The following is a 15,551-nucleotide window of genomic DNA, read 5'->3' as shown; positions in this document are numbered from 1 at the left end:
CCACAACAAAAACAAAACAACAACATCACACCTGCTGTACGAGTCGCAGGCAGCGAGCGTGTGAAAACCCCTCCATTCATCTCCTGCCTTGGTTAACCCCTCGAGGGAATGCCACCGTGGAGCATTCCACAGGGAGAGATCTGTGATCAGATGTCATTTGGTATTATCTAAGGAAGGATCCTAATCCACAATCTGCCCGCATCTGTTTGCTAACGTTCCCCGGCTCCGTCCCCCCCTTTCTTTTTCTTTTTTTTTTTTTTTTTCCTCCTCCTTCTTCTTCTTCTTCTTCTCCCCTGCTGCCCTGCGCCGCCGCTCTGATGTGTTGGTGCCAGCGGACAGATGGCGAGCCCCTCGAGGAGCGGTGGGCACGGAGCGTCTGGCTCAGCCCGCATGTCCTCTCCGAGCTATTGTCAAGCCTCCAGAGTGCGGGAACGACGGTGGGGGATGGAGAGGGGCGCGGGTTCACTTTCCCAACCTTCGATAAACAAAAACACTCTGAATGGAGCAACTTCTCATTGTGTCCTGATTTAGTTCTCCTCAGCAGCTGTTGATTAAAGGGACAAATTTCAGTTTTCACTGCTGCTGTCTCACGTTTAGCTCAGTAACAGACTGAGGATGTAGAGAAACGTCTCCCTGAATAGAAGAATTAAGCTGTCCAGGTGCTAAGAGAGAGAGAAAAAAAAGAAAAAACCAAGAGCACATATCTTGACCGCTGCAAATGGCTCTGAATATTCAGCGTCTTTCTGATTAAATCTCTCTTAAGAGCCTCTGCAGAGCGTCCGCCGCTGCACAAAGAGTGCTAACGGTGCACTTTTTATCCCGATGCATTACTAAATGAATGCGTTGACCACAGGGCAAGGTTAGGTTGGTGTTTGGCAGGGATAGCTCTCAGCTGGATTGCAGACACGTGCGGCCGCATAATGCATGCAGGGGAGACGACGAGGTCTGTGTGTGTGGCTTTTATGTTGCAGTAATTTGTAATCTGTATGTAAGGTTGGCGTGTTTTGAAATGCAAGATGAAGAAAGAGTGGGGAAAGGGAGGGTTAGCAGTACGTGTGAGTGCGGGCGTGTGAGTGCGGGCGTGTGTGCGCGTGTGCGTGCGTTTGTGTGTGTGGTTTAACTTCATTGCACTGTGACCCCAAATCAATAAAAACAGTTAGCTAATGAAAAAATAAAGTCTGCATGCTGGGGGGCATGCGCACTCCGTCCCAGACCGGGGAGAGCGCTCTGCAGTGAGGCGGTGGTTATCGACGGGGTGCATGAGTCGAACGTGTTGCACGGCTTCAGCAGGTGGAGCCCGTAGTGACTGCGCGCAGATGAAACGCAGTGCTTTGCAAAACCGCTCATGCAGCTGGAGCTTTTCCACATTTGGTCACATTGTGACAACCGCAAGATAAAATGGTTTTTTTGGGGGGGGGGAGGGAGCGGGGGGAGTTTTATCTGATAAACCAACACAAAGTGGTGCATAATTGTGGCATAGAAGGGAAAATTGTGGTGAGCATTTTTGTGTTTGGCCCCTTTCACTTTGACACTCTTAAATAAAATCTCATGCAACCACATTAATTCCAGTGTGAGTCCAGCTGTTTTGTGAAAGCCTCAGAACTTTAGTGAGCAAACATGGAGACCAAGGAGCACAGCAGACGACACATCAGGGGAAAAGTTGTGGAGAAGCTTAAAGAAAGAGTAAGAGCATAAAACAATTAAAAAAAGTTTGGACTTCTCACTTTTATCTCAATCCATCGTCTGAAACTGGGAGGTGTACGGTGCAGCTGCAAAGCTACCAGGACATGAATTTAAATCAAAGGCTGGCCAGTAATCAGAAAAGCAGCCAAGAGCCCCCTGACAACTCTGGAGGAGCTGCACAGATCTACAACTCCAAATGGAGAATCTCTTATCCTGAGGACTATTACACTGCAAAAACACACAATTTCACCAAGTATTTTTGTCTAGTTTCCAATGCAAATACCCTGGTACACTTAAAATAAGAAAAAAACACTAGCAAGTAGCTTTTCAGCAAGATATAGGAGGTTATTTTAAGTCAGTGGTACTAGTTCCACTGCCAGATTATTTCACGTAAAAATGTGGGGAAAATGTTTTGTTATAAGTGAAATAATCCGTCAGTGGAACAAATACTTTTTTTAAGCAACATTAAGGAATTATTCGCTTAAAAGAAGCTCCTGTATCTTTCTGAAAACTTACCTGTAAGTCAGTTTTCCCTTATTTCAAATTTATTTAGATACTTGCACTGGAAACTAGACCAAAAATACTTGGTAAGATTTCGTGTTTTTGCAGTGTAGTGGTGCATTTTCTGATTATCGTGAAAAAGATACAAGCAGAAAGCCTCTGGTGAGAGAGAATCTCTTAGAGAGAGAATCATAAGAAGTGGAAAAATGTGATAAGGTCATCTGAAACGGAAGCAGAACTGAACAGCGGAAAACTAACACCTGAACGCAACACCTCCATCTTGAAACACAGCGGCGGAAGCATCATGCTGTGTCGATTCAGTCAAGACTTAAAAATGGACGTTCACAAAGGCTCTCCATCAAATCTGACTGAGGTGGAGATATTTTATAAAAGACGGGAGACCGTTTCAATCTCTTAATGTGCAAAACCCTGAATTAAACCCGGAACAGGTTGAAATTCTGTGACATTTAGACTCGATATAAACTCACATCTCATTCTTTAGACTTTTATTTGTTTAAAACAAAATGAAAGCAAAGCATAAGTTCCCTTCTATTTGACCATTGCTCACTACTTTGTGTTGTAAAATTCCAATAACAAGGTTTGTGTTTATGACATGACAAAATGTGGAATAATTCAGAAAGCGTGAATACTTTTGTAAGGTACTATTTATATATGCCACTCACATTCTCTAACCAACTAACTACGTAAAGTTTTTCTTAACTTCCAGGTTAGCTGCTGCCACTAACTCTAACTGCATGCCCCCGCCCCCTTCATGTCTGCTCTTAATTTACTGTAATCCCCTACTACACCAAATTACATATATATAGAAAGAAAACTACAGTTCATCAAGTACATATGTTTTAAATTTCGGGCCCGTTCTGAGGTCCTGCCCTTGTCCTGCATGCGATGTGTGTATACAGTGTTGAGTTGTAGTGTAATCTGAAGTGGAAGTTGTCTTGGCCCAGTGATCTGACCGCTAGGTTTCAATTGACAGCTGAGGAAGTGTGACTGGAGCGTGACTCAAAACGGCAGGCATTATGGCCCCAGTGCCACTGACGACACTTTGGGGATTGCTTGGCAAAGGTAACCTTTTCGTTCTTTTCATCTGCCGTCTCCCTTCTGTCTCACACATCACATGTATTTACACTTTTGCCCTTTTAAAATTTAATGTCTGCTCTTTATTTTTTGACATCCTCATATAAAACATTTAAGAAAGCGATGTTCTCGCACATGAGTTGCGGCTCCTATTAATGCCGCAATTACTCCATGCATTTCTTTGATGAAAAATCTTTTAAAGTTATTGCCTTTTTTTTTTAAGTGTTTCACTCCCTCCTTTTTGTTCTTTTCTCCCCTTTATTCTGACTTAAGCACTTCCCTTGCAATTATGAAGCGTTTTCTGCTTTGCTAAGTCATGTTTAGAAATGCATTGCTCAGGCTTTTACCGGCGATAAACATTTCCAGTTTTCTTTGAGGTCTGGGCTGATCATTTCCACTGCAACACATGCAAACTCACCTGTGTAGACTTTACTTTAGTTATAAAAGCAATTGCAGCAATCATCGACCATAAAAGACAAAAAGTACTCCATGTTCCTTGGTTGGAGACTACCTCAATCAAGCCAAATGGGAGTACCTTTGGTTCGAATCCAACAGGAATTAGTGGGACTCCCGCTAAAGATGTGTAAAAAAAAAACAACCTTTAAATATAGTAATCATTTTATTACCGTAGCTTAATCTCTCTTCTTTTTTTAAATCCAACATTTAATTTGACTTCATTTACTAAGTGGGAATAAAATCCTGAATTAAGAAACATCTTAACTGAGTTTTTTTATCTAACTCAGCCATTCAGCGTTTATCTGAGTCCATAAAATGTAAGTGAAGCCTTTTAAAATTTAGAATCACATTTTTTAAGTTGATCAGACATCTGAGATTCTCATTCTGTGTGACTTAAACAAAATCTCCCAAAACAAATCTATTCAAGAGAACTGCAGCAAAGGAAAAAAGCATCTTACCGTCACCAGCTCTGCTTAGCAAATGTTTAAAAGCGTCTGCTAACTTTTCATCCTACCATTACAAAGGTAAACGACAGGGGCGACAGAGGCTCCAAGTTTAATGTAAAGCAAGAATGAGGGTGTAGAAAAGCACCACATTGCCACTCTCAATGCATGGTGGAGGATGAGTGATGCTGTGGGCCCATTTCTCTTCCTAAATCCATGGAATTAGAGTAAAAGTTAAAATAAACTCTTTGAAACATGAAACTTTTTGACAAAAACGCTGTGGCTGTTTTCCCGTGGTTTACAGCCTGATCATTATAGAGTGTTTCAACCAAAGCTTAAGGCCAAATCAAGACAGGAATTGGTTCATCAGACACAAAATCAATAATTTGCAATAGCCATTTCAGCCATCAGATCTTAATCCTACAGAAAACCTGCAAAGTGAAATGATTCTATCTTACCTTATTTTCCCCTCCTCCTTATTTTAAGCGTGAAATGACGCTTTAGTGTTAGAAGGTTGATTTATTTTAAGGGTTTTCACGCATGTCCATCAGGTGCCACAATAAACACTGCTGGCACTGACTGTCCCAAACCCTTATTTGATTTGTGGTGGACTTATAATGGTTGGTGTGTTTACCGACCGCTAATGTGGAAAGTTTTGAGATTACTCCATTTAATGAACTGGGGGGGGTCCAATGTTTTAATATTTGTTTGGTGCAGAATCCCTTTAAGAACATTCTCAATTTACACAGAGAATAATTAAAATTCAGCATTAGTGTTTCTGCAATGAAACGGCAAGGAGAAATCATGCAATGTAATAATTTTGCAAGATTTTTTTTCCTCCTTTTTAAACAAAAAAAGCTTCGTTTCAGGTACATAACGGCAGCCATGCAGGAATTATCTGGTCTTTGCTTCATCTTGACCCAATGCTCTGTTGTGTTCAACTTAAAGGTACAGATCACCTCCTCCATCTTGTTTCCACATTGTGTTTCTCTCTCCTCTCTTGGGGGGGGGGGGGGGGGGGGGGGGGGGGGGGGGGGGGGGGGAAGAAATCCTGAATCGTTTTCAGCATGGCAGAGCAGGCGAGAGCTGAGCTAAGCCTTTTCCTGTTTGCCTGTACCTCCTTTTCCCCTGGATGTGCAGACCTATCCGTGTGCAGGCGCGTGTGTGTGTGAGTGTGTGTACAGGTCAGTTTGCATTTGGTGAAGTTATAAACACAAATGCACGCAGCACAGACCCCCTTAACAGGCCTCTTAATAGGTGGGTAGAGGTAGCAGAGAGACATGCCTGCTCTTTTTTATTTCCACTCACACTCCATGTGACTGTACAGTACAGTAATGAGGACAAATCTGTCCTCTGTTTAGCTGTCCAGCCCATGGAGCTGGAATCCATCGGATCTCTCTTTTATCTGTGTCGCCCTTTAAACTGAAGCGCGTCTCTCCAGCACCGTAGCGTCCAAATTGAAAAGGCTGCCAGACTCGCATGTTGCCATTGTGCAGGAAATGGGTCAGCAATCCATTAAGATGCCATTAGATAATCTAATTTAGTGAGCTAATCCTTAAACGAAGCACGCTGTACGGCCGGGCTGTGCTTTGCGAGGTTTGGGAACGGCGAGTTAGTTAGGCTGTCTTAAAGGTTACCTGAGGAAACGCAAACATGGAGGTCGGGTTGCTTGAGTGCAGGAATAGCTTACATATCGCATAATATCGTGAACTGCAATAAACTGGGAGCAACTTAGCAAACCCGTCATTTTCTGTGTCCTTTTTTTCCCCCTCCTAGTTACTCAGCATTTATTTTAAGCCCATTCAAGCTAAGTCACCTCTTGAACTTTTCAACATGTCATCATCTTGCAGCCACAAACCTCAGTGTATATTCTGTGGCAAACCACCACAAAGACGTGCATGACTGTAAATAGTGCAAGACGATACAAGCAAATCTGAAAAGTGTGGTGTGCATTTGTACAAGCCCACACCACGCCAGCGAAAATCTTGTGTTGCCTTTTGAACATAATTAGTGAATTGTGATTTTTTTTTTTGGTTATTTAATCATATTTTAAATCCAGCTTTTCTTTGAAGGTTTCAGAGGTTTGTTGGTGAACATTAGAGACATTTGGCAAGAGTAAAACCCCAAAGGCTACGGCATTACAAGTTCCCAGAAGCCATGTAGGGGAAGAAGGTGCTCTGGGTAAAAAACATGCAAAATGCTGTAAATGGAATTAAAATAACACTGCACATCGCCTTGAACACACCACCAGCATCATAGGGAAACACGGTGGTGGCAGTATCATGCTGGAGTTAATACACCTGCAAAAAACACCTGAGACATGGGAAGAGGTTCACCTTCCAGAAGGATGAGCCTAAATGTACAGCCACAGCTGTTAGAATGACCTAGTCAAAGTCCAGCTATTTTCCAAAGGAGAGTATTATATAAAAAATATATAGATAATTAGGAAAAGACACGCTCCAAGAGATTTGCAATAGCAGCTACAAGTGGTTCTGCAAACTTTTACATTAACCCCAAACGTTTGGAGATTATTTTACGTGTGGAGTATTTTGAAACCCGGCCTCCATGGCCTGCACACGCCAGATCCTGAAGTTTTGTGGATTTAACTTGATGGAATCTGTCAAAGTTTAGGCGGTATGAACACTTTTGCAAAGTGCTGCGCAAGCCTCGGAGGAGGAGCGGCGTAGCTTTTGGTTTATAGGACGCAGATACGGCCTGACAGCCATCGATTTTAATGAGATTAAGAACGATTTGCACACAAAGACCCGCAAGTGCCCTTTTGTAGCTGTGTGGTCTCCCCCACCCCTGTATTAATGTAAGCCATTACATTAAAGAAGTTTCATAAGGAAAGAGAAACAGGGTGAGAGAGAGAGAGAGAGAGCTGCAGCCCCCTGGCCCGCTCTGTGCTCTCTTTGTTTGGCAAGGTAGGAAAAATTTAATCCCTCGTTTCCTGTCCGATGATTTTTGGCAGGGCTGGAGGAGAGAGGGAAGGAGGGAGGGAAGAAAGCAGGAGTAGAAGAGCTGGTCGGCCAGGAAAAAAGAAAAACTGTTAGAGGATTAGCCTTCAAGTCTTTTTTTATTTAACTCTTTGCGAGCTGGAATGTAACAGAGCTCTTGTGATTTTTGCTTTTGTTGTGAACACATCTCCGCTGCTTTCTCGTTCCCGTCTTTTCACTTCATCGTTCAGGCAGCTGGTGTTTTCACGCCCCGAGGTGAATTAAATTTGCACTTTCTTTGTTTTAAGCGCAACAACTGCGGCTAGTGGTTGGTGTGAAACTCAGACAGGCTGAAGAGTTGCTTTTCATGAGACTCTCTCTCTCTCTCTCCACACTCCTTAAACATTTCACTCTTTTTACTTGAAATCTGCGTCGCAGGTATTCTCATCCGAGGCGAGGGTGACGCGTTGGTGCACACTGAGGAAGAAAAGGAGAGTAAAGAGGACGAGGAGGAGAACAGGGGGGGCTAATTATCTGACATCTACGCAGCGCAGCACCCCTCGGGAACAACATGCCGCTTGTTCCCGCTCGCGTTTTCAGTTAGCACCGTTGCTCCCCAGGAACAATCACCGTGTTGTTTTGCCATTAGCGTGAGATGAATAGGGATGGGGCAGCTTTGTGCACAGACCCCCACTCTCCTTTTTTTAACCCCCTCTTCTACTGTGCAGAGGAGCGGGCGCTGCGTCACGACCCTCTCACATGATCCGGGATCACCTCCGCTTAGTTCAAACCAGTCGTGTCACATGTCTTAGTATGCGATTCTCACGGTATTAGTAAAAATACTGCGTTTATATATACAGTACAGACCAAAAGTTTGGACACACCTATTAATTCAATGAGTTTCCTTTATTTTCATGACTATTCACATTGTAGATTCACACTGAAGGCATCAAAACTATGAATAACACATGTGGAAATATGCACTAAACAAAAAAGTGTAAAACAACTGAAAATACCCCTTATATTCTAGTTTCTTCAAAGTAGCAACCTTTTGCTGTGATTACTGCTTTGCACACACTCTGCATTTTCTTGATGAGCTTCAAGAGGTAGTCACCTGAAATGGTTTTCACTTCATAGGTGTGCCCTGTCCGGTTAATAAGTGGGATTTATTGCCTTATAAATAGTCATGAAAATAAAGAAAACCCATTGAATTAGAAGGTGTGTCCAAACTTTTGGTCTGTACTGTATATATATATATATATACATAAAACACAGTATGTATATGACACAGTATGAAAGCAGTAACATGATTGGAGAGAGAAGAGACGAGGTTTCAGTGTAGTCTAAAACCTACACTCAACAATTAAAGCGGTTCTAACGCTAAAAAGTATCTCTTTTAGCATTCTGACAATTTGAGTGGATATTTTTAGAAATTGATAGACATATTTTGTATTGGAGGTGGTTAAATGTTTCCAGATTCATAAAGAAACTTTAAAAAATCGTTTGAAATAGCACACTAAGTAGCAAAATCTAAATTTAGCATCGTTAGCGGCAACTGGTTAGCCTTCTACCTACAAATTCAGATACAGCACCTTGTGTTTCTGTCAATTTTTTAAATGTTCTGACAATTTGAGTGAATGTTGTTAGAAACTAATTCATATATTTTGTAGTGGAGGTCATTAAATGTGTTCCAAATTCATAAAAAACTGGAAAAAATTGTTTAAAATAGCAGCTAAGTAACAAAATTGAATCTTGGCATCGTTAGCAGCTAATTGTTAGCATGCCACAGTAATAGTCAAGAGTATCTACAAATTCAGACACTGCACCTTAAACACACCATAGCCACTGGAACCTGGAGGTAGCAGCATCATACTGAGGGGATGGTTGTTTTCAGCAGGGACAGGGAAGCAACAACCATTACCACCTTTATGTTCCTTATTAATTACTGCGGTAACAATATTGTGGAACATTAATCCAATATACAACAAATACTAAATTTAGCAGTAGTTTTCAAGTGCTTATTCCACAATATACACATTTTCCCATTGCGCTTTTTATAAACTAACACAACTGGTTAGTTATCTGCAGTTAGCTACTTAACAGACAAATCTGCTAGTTGATTGTCAGATTTGTGGCTCTCCTTTAGTTTCCATCTCTTCTTTATTGTTTTTTTTTTTAACAATTTACTTCAGCTAATGCTCCTTCAGTTAACATCAATCATTGTGAAAAAATTAAGCACTTTTTCCCCTATGTCGATTCGAGCTACATTTTTGTAGTAGCCGCTAAGACAACATTGGTGTTGTGACGACTCTACATTATAATTTTAGAGTTGTTAGGAATGCAGTAGCTGTTGGCTACAACATTTAAGCTATCAGGGGTTCATATTTTTCACGCCAGTGCGACTTTCAGCTTGTTGGATGTCGTCTCCTTGCAGTAGATGCCCACAACAATAAGCGAAAGAAAAATAGTGAGCAAAATATGGAGCAAAAGTTTTATTATTAATGTGGTTTCTGCATGATTTTGTAATAACATGCAGCCCTGTTAGCAAAGTTATTTTTTTCTTGAAAAGAAGAAGCGAGTGACAAACATAGCATTCTTCTATCAGCCAGCTGACCGGCAATGCCCTGCGTTACTCAATGCGCCACTGAGCTGGAGAAAACTTGAGTCACTTCACCTTTCCCTGGAAAATAATTAAAAGGATTTGTTAATTTCTTGTTTTTGGTTCCTCATGTTCATAATAACTGCATTAATCTGCAAAAAGGAGAAAGCTCCCAGCATGTCGCTAACCATTATTTCTGTGTCTTTTTGTGTGTTTTCTTTTTCCAGTCCTGGTACCTGGGCGAGCTTAGTTCCATTCCAAGTGTCGAACGGGACTCCGATTCTGCCAACAAATGTCCACCAGAACTACAGCATAAACATCATTGGTGAACCGCTGGTCCCCGCCGAGTCCGGGAACTGAGCTCATCGAGGCTTGACCCACCTCTGCCCTCCCCCCACCCAGGGTGGAAGTGTGGGGCAGAGCTAGCACTACAGGTGTCTGCAGCCATGGATGAAACCAGCAAAGCAGCAGGTGCTGCATAAACCCCCTCCTCATCAATCTCCTCACCTTCGACCTCCCGACCCCCCCAGTCTCACCTCTTCCACCTCCCCGCTCCCACTCCTCCTCCTCATCCTGATGATGATGATGATGATGGACAATGGCCCTGAAGTAAAGATGATGAGTGGACGGCTCAGAGGAAGGAAGAAAAGCTTCAGGTCTGATGTCTCCTCGCACACATCCACCCACCCACCAGTCAGTTGTTGCGTTTGCAGAACTTTTTTCAATCCATCTGAATACTGTGATGTATAGATGCCTTAATGTTTAATTGCATGACACTCTAGACTCTTGGCAGTAATTCCTACTTATTGTTCAACGTCAGAGGAAGGTGAAAACCATTTTGAACGCCTCGCAACACACACACACACACACACACAGTCAACCGAGGGGGGGTCTGCAGATACATCCCTGCCTGGTGGATGGCTAAGAGACTCTGAACGAACGAACGATTCACTGTGTACACCGTAGGAACAAAAAAAAAAAAAAAAAATTGTGAATTCAGAGTGTTTTTTTTTTCTTCCGTTTGATTTCAGTTTACTGTGATACGACTCTTTGTTTTTAAGGAAAAAAAAATGTGTTGACTTTGTTTCTTTACTGCTACTTATTTCAAGAACTAATGTAAACACTTATGGGGAGAGTTGAGAACTCTCGATGCAGTTTTTTTTAAAAAAAAAAAACACTAAATGCTAACAGCTTGACATTGGACCCCTCCTAAAAAATAAAGAAGAAAAACGACTCGCAAGTCCTTTTCAAAAGGAATGTAATAATAAAAGAGGAAGAAAAAAAGAAAAAATTTGCGACAGAGGCAAGTGCAATTGAATTTTTTTTGAAGGGAAGCTATCAGTCTGACTGCCCTAAGACTCTAAAGGAAGGGGGATAGTTATTAAATGTTTAAGAATATGATTTCAGCCACATATCCATCTCTTCGCATGAGTAAAAAGTGTGAAAGGCAGTTTGAAGACAAGCATAAAGCTACCTGTGCAACAGAAAAAAAAAAAAACAGCACTTAATCTGATCTGAGCACTTCCCATCACGATGGGCAATTTCTTTTTTCTTAAACAATCTAAAATAAGTCGAGAAATTACACACACACAAAGTGTGCGTGAAAGAGACATTTTGTTTCAATTAAAAAGTATTTGGCCGTCAGCTTATAAAGCTTATGTGTACAGTTATTATCCATGCAAATGTACTGTAATCTTCATGGGTAAAGCTACAGCTTGTGCAAGGCAAACTCTAAAGTGGAAGAGGGTGAAAACTGAAATTATGAATCCAGGTGGTGGCATATCCCCGAAATCAAGATCTCTGCATGGCAATCCCGCAGCTGTTGCCCCTCCAGTCCAGACAACACACACACGCATATATATATATATATATATATATACACACACACACACACACACGAGAAAAAAAAAATCTCTCCGATACTCCTAATTTTGCACGACGACATATAGTCCACATTACGTGCCTTGCCTTTGAATATAGAGACGTCACTACAGTTGTTTTTGCTGCATTTATCATTATAGAGAGAGAAAAAAAATTAACATTTTTATGATAAGAATTGTTTTGTACTTTGAATGAAATTGTTGATTTTTAACTTCATGTACTACTCTATCTCACAGTTACATTGCATATCAAGGCTGTGTATAGTTGCTGTTTTAAAGTTTGTAATCTACCAGCATTTGGTTTTTTTCCAGTATTTTGGTGGTTTTTCTGATAACCTTTCATCTTTTTGTTTTCTCTCTTATCTTCAATGCTCATTTCCTTCATCTTCCCGTTACTATTGTGGAGGGTGGAATTCAGAAATATGAAAATTATGCAATACCAAGTTTTGCCTATGTAGGTAGTGCTTATAGATGTGTCAATTATTAGAGGCTAGTTTGGAGATAGAAAATATGGTAATGCATTTATTTTGTTGATGTTGTTGTCCGTCGCTGTTGTTGTTGTTGATGATGTTGTTGTTGTTGTTGTGGGTGTTTCCTTTTTTTTTTTTTTTTTTTTATTGACCAAAGTGGGGACTGCTTTCTATGCAGTGTAAGGCAAGGTCTGATTTTTTTTTTTTTTTTTTCCTTGTTTTCTCCAGCATCTACCGAATGACAGTCAGACATGTTTCAGTGTAATATATTTTTTTGGAAAAGGGTGAATTTTTTTAGAAGTATGTATAAAAAACATTAGAATTCACCCTATGTAGGTCTTACTACGGCTGCAAAGTCACTAATTAGTCTGCTGTGACTAGGCATGGGTCGGTTAGCCATATCGAGCTACTTGAAGTTTTTAAAAATTTTCACTAACCGCTTTTGAAAGTTTGAAACGTCTTAACAAGAATTAAAATCAGTTTTTCTCCATCTGTAAGAAGCAGCACTGTCGCTATCCCTTCACAGCTGGTTAACTAGAAAATAAAATCTAAAATACCTTTACTGTACCTACAAAAAACATAAATTAGGCTGTTTGAAAATATTTCCAGTTGTCCAAAAACTCATGAAATGGTAACTAAAGGACTACCCACCTGTCACTTCATTCCGACACGTGCAGGATGTAGCCCGATGAATTAACTTGCTAATAATAGCCTACAATGCTCCGAAAGTGGTTTCAGACATTGATGGAAATGTTTGATAGTCTGTGCATTAAACACTAAAACTACTGGTAAAATTAGAGTATGTTTTTTTATATATATTTTTGCCTATGTCTGCGCATAAAAATAATGCTTAATTAGTAGGTAGCTGAATAAAGGATGCTACATTTACAGAGAAAAATTCAGCTGTTTAGAAACAATTTTAAAACATGAGACAGTAAAACATAATAGTTCCCCAATTACCTTTAAAGTAAGTCAATTATAAAACTACAATTGAAAAACCATACGCTGATGATCTGACTAATTTACTAGCTAATGTTAGCTAGCTATACTCCTCGCCTAATTTACTAGCTATTGTTAGCTAGCTCTACTCCTAGCTTAATTTACTAGCTATTGTTAGCTAGCTCTACTCCTTGCCTAATTTAATAGCTAATGTTAGCTAGCTCTACTCCTTGCCTAATTTAATAGCTATTGTTAGTGATAACTCAAAAGAAAGAAAGTAATTTGTTATATTTAACAAAATAGACAAAGAACTGACACAAATAAGAGTATTGTATATAACTGTTACACATGTCGTGGATTAGCTGTATTAAGCACCAAACAATAATTATTTTCTTAACATTAGCTAGCTCTACTCCTTGCCTAATTTAATAGCTAATGTTAGCTAGCTCTACTCCTTGCCTTGGGTGTAACATTTGCTGCAATACAGTCGTCTACTTGTAAACTAATAAGTTTACTGCAGGATTTTTCTCAATTTTTGCTTAAGTCCACATATCAAAATCAAAATAATAAATACATTTTATTGACAACTTTATAGCTGCAATAATCTATATGTTAAATTGTTTTGGCGGCAGCAAGAATAATTCTTTCTTTTGTTTTCTATAAAAGCAGTCATGTTGCTTTTAAATGTCCCTGTAAATGCCGTAGCCACCGTGGTGTTTTCACTCAAACCCACACCGGCCCATGCCTAACCGTGACTCTTTCTTTCAACTTTCCACCTGGGGTGCTAGCATGTAACCTTTCGAAAGGAGCTCATATATTTTACAGGAGAGACGGCTTGACTTGAGCACGACAATCATTGTAGGAGATCATTTTTTTTCTCGTAGAATCCCGGTCGGTCTCAGATCCCGGAGGGCTTCAGCCAGGCCCTCTTGCTCTCTTTTTTTCTCGGGAGACGTCAGCCGAATGCAATTCCCGAATAGATGCCTTAACGAACACATCAGCTAAGTGGCCTGTGACCTGCGCAACAATCACACACCAACTAATGCTAGTGAGACCTGTCCAAATCAGTTCCAGACAGGCTCAGGCAAGCCTTTAGAGAGTATTTTATACTTAGTAGATTTGTATAAATGTATATAAACACACATACTCCCCCTTGCAGAACCAGTAAAAGTGTGTTAAAGTAATTATTGGACTAGAGAAGAATGTTGTTTTAATGGCCGACTAGAAGCTTAAATAGAATCCACTAGATAAGGAAAAATATATAGCACTTAAATAGAGCACATAGGCAATCATCTTCTTCCCCGTGCAGTGTTCAGAAGTCTCAATCTAAACCTCTCAGGCATATTACAGGGCATTATGTATATCAATCATAATACAGTCGTTAATGTAGAAATCAGAGTTTTCTCTCAGAGAAAAAGCAGCTCTTTTGCACTCTTTCCCTACAATCGTGAAAGAAATATTTCCTTTTCTGAGGGGCGAAATTTTCCCGAGCGCTCTCTGGTGTGAGCAGCAACAAAATGATCCTCAAGTCAAGCTCAAGCTCTTCGTCTTCACCCGGATTTATTATGCAGATCAAAAAATATATATATTAATTTTGAAAAAGTCACCCCGTTCTATGTGCACTGTTCTGTCTTTTTTTGTTTTATTTTTCTTTTTAAAAAGAAAAAGTGCTTTGCAGCCTTCGGCCATCAGAGACCCACTGAAGTGCATTGTCCCCAGGGGTGTTTGTGTGCGGGGTGTGTGTGTGTGTAAGGGTCACTGTACTGTCAGTGTTTGGTAAAATCGGGAGACTGTACATAAAGGTAAATATCCTGATCGTGTTGCTGGCTGCGGTCCGCTGGGGGTTAAACTCTGCCTCTGCAGCTGAAGTGTGCATGCAAGGCGAGAGCGGCTGTGTTGTTTGTGAGCTGGACGTTCTGAGATCGAGTGCCTCCGACGGTACACGAAATAAGAAGATGAGGGTCTTTTTGTTCAAGTAAATAAAACATTTTTTGTTTTTCTTTTTAACATCCTGCCGTAGGACAGGAGTTTGTACACTGTAAACTTTTCTGGGGAGCTCTTCTCTTGAAGATTGTATTTGTAAATCTTCATTTCTGGGGGGTTGGGATGGGGAAAGCAAGTCAGTTCCATTTTAGGTAAAGAAATTAATTAGCATTTAGTTTATTTTTTTATTTTAGATGCTGGATTTGAGTTAGAACTCTCCAGGTTACCCCGAATAGTGTTGTCATCACGTTTGTATTCCTGTATGTAAAAAAAAATAAAAGAAAATGTGGCAGGTTGGAGAGATGTGAGATCAGTAAGAATAAAGAACAACAACAATGAAGGTTTTTTTTATTATTACTATTATTAATGTTATTATTTCTCATTATTCCTAGTGCTTAGATATAACTATTTTTGGGGTGGAAAAACTCCATGAATATTTGAATTGTACTTTGATTAGAGTGGCCATAGTAAGTGTGATGTGACGTTTCTCAAAATTTGTCATTTCTTTTCTCTTTCTTTCTGTTTTATTTGCTTTTTTTTTTTTCTCAAAATGGGTGTAAATTCTT

The 15,551-nt window shown here is 40.3% G+C and overlaps 1 protein-coding gene across 5 annotated transcripts in view; it reads left to right on the top strand.

Moving 5' to 3' along the window:
- LOC116732832 (nuclear factor 1 B-type-like) overlaps window positions 1-12,959 on the top strand; it is a 93,152-nt gene extending 80,193 nt beyond the window's left edge. For 4 of the 5 annotated variants that reach the window (XM_032583340.1, XM_032583341.1, XM_032583338.1 and 1 more), the window contains 2 exons: window positions 3,179-3,267; window positions 9,941-12,959. In XM_032583340.1, coding sequence (XP_032439231.1) covers window positions 3,179-3,267; window positions 9,941-10,073 — 222 coding nt within the window. In that variant the 3' untranslated portion in view covers window positions 10,074-12,959. The remainder of the gene's footprint in view (window positions 1-3,178; window positions 3,268-9,940) is intronic. The other variant, XM_032583342.1, reaches the window with a different exon arrangement.
- The last annotated feature ends 2,592 nt before the right edge of the window (window positions 12,960-15,551 follow it).

Source organism: Xiphophorus hellerii, chromosome 14, assembly GCF_003331165.1.
Source record: "Xiphophorus hellerii strain 12219 chromosome 14, Xiphophorus_hellerii-4.1, whole genome shotgun sequence".
Lineage (NCBI taxonomy): Eukaryota > Metazoa > Chordata > Actinopteri > Cyprinodontiformes > Poeciliidae > Xiphophorus > Xiphophorus hellerii.
The sequence above is the reverse complement of the archived record's forward strand: the minus strand, read 5'-3'. Positions and strand labels throughout refer to the sequence as shown.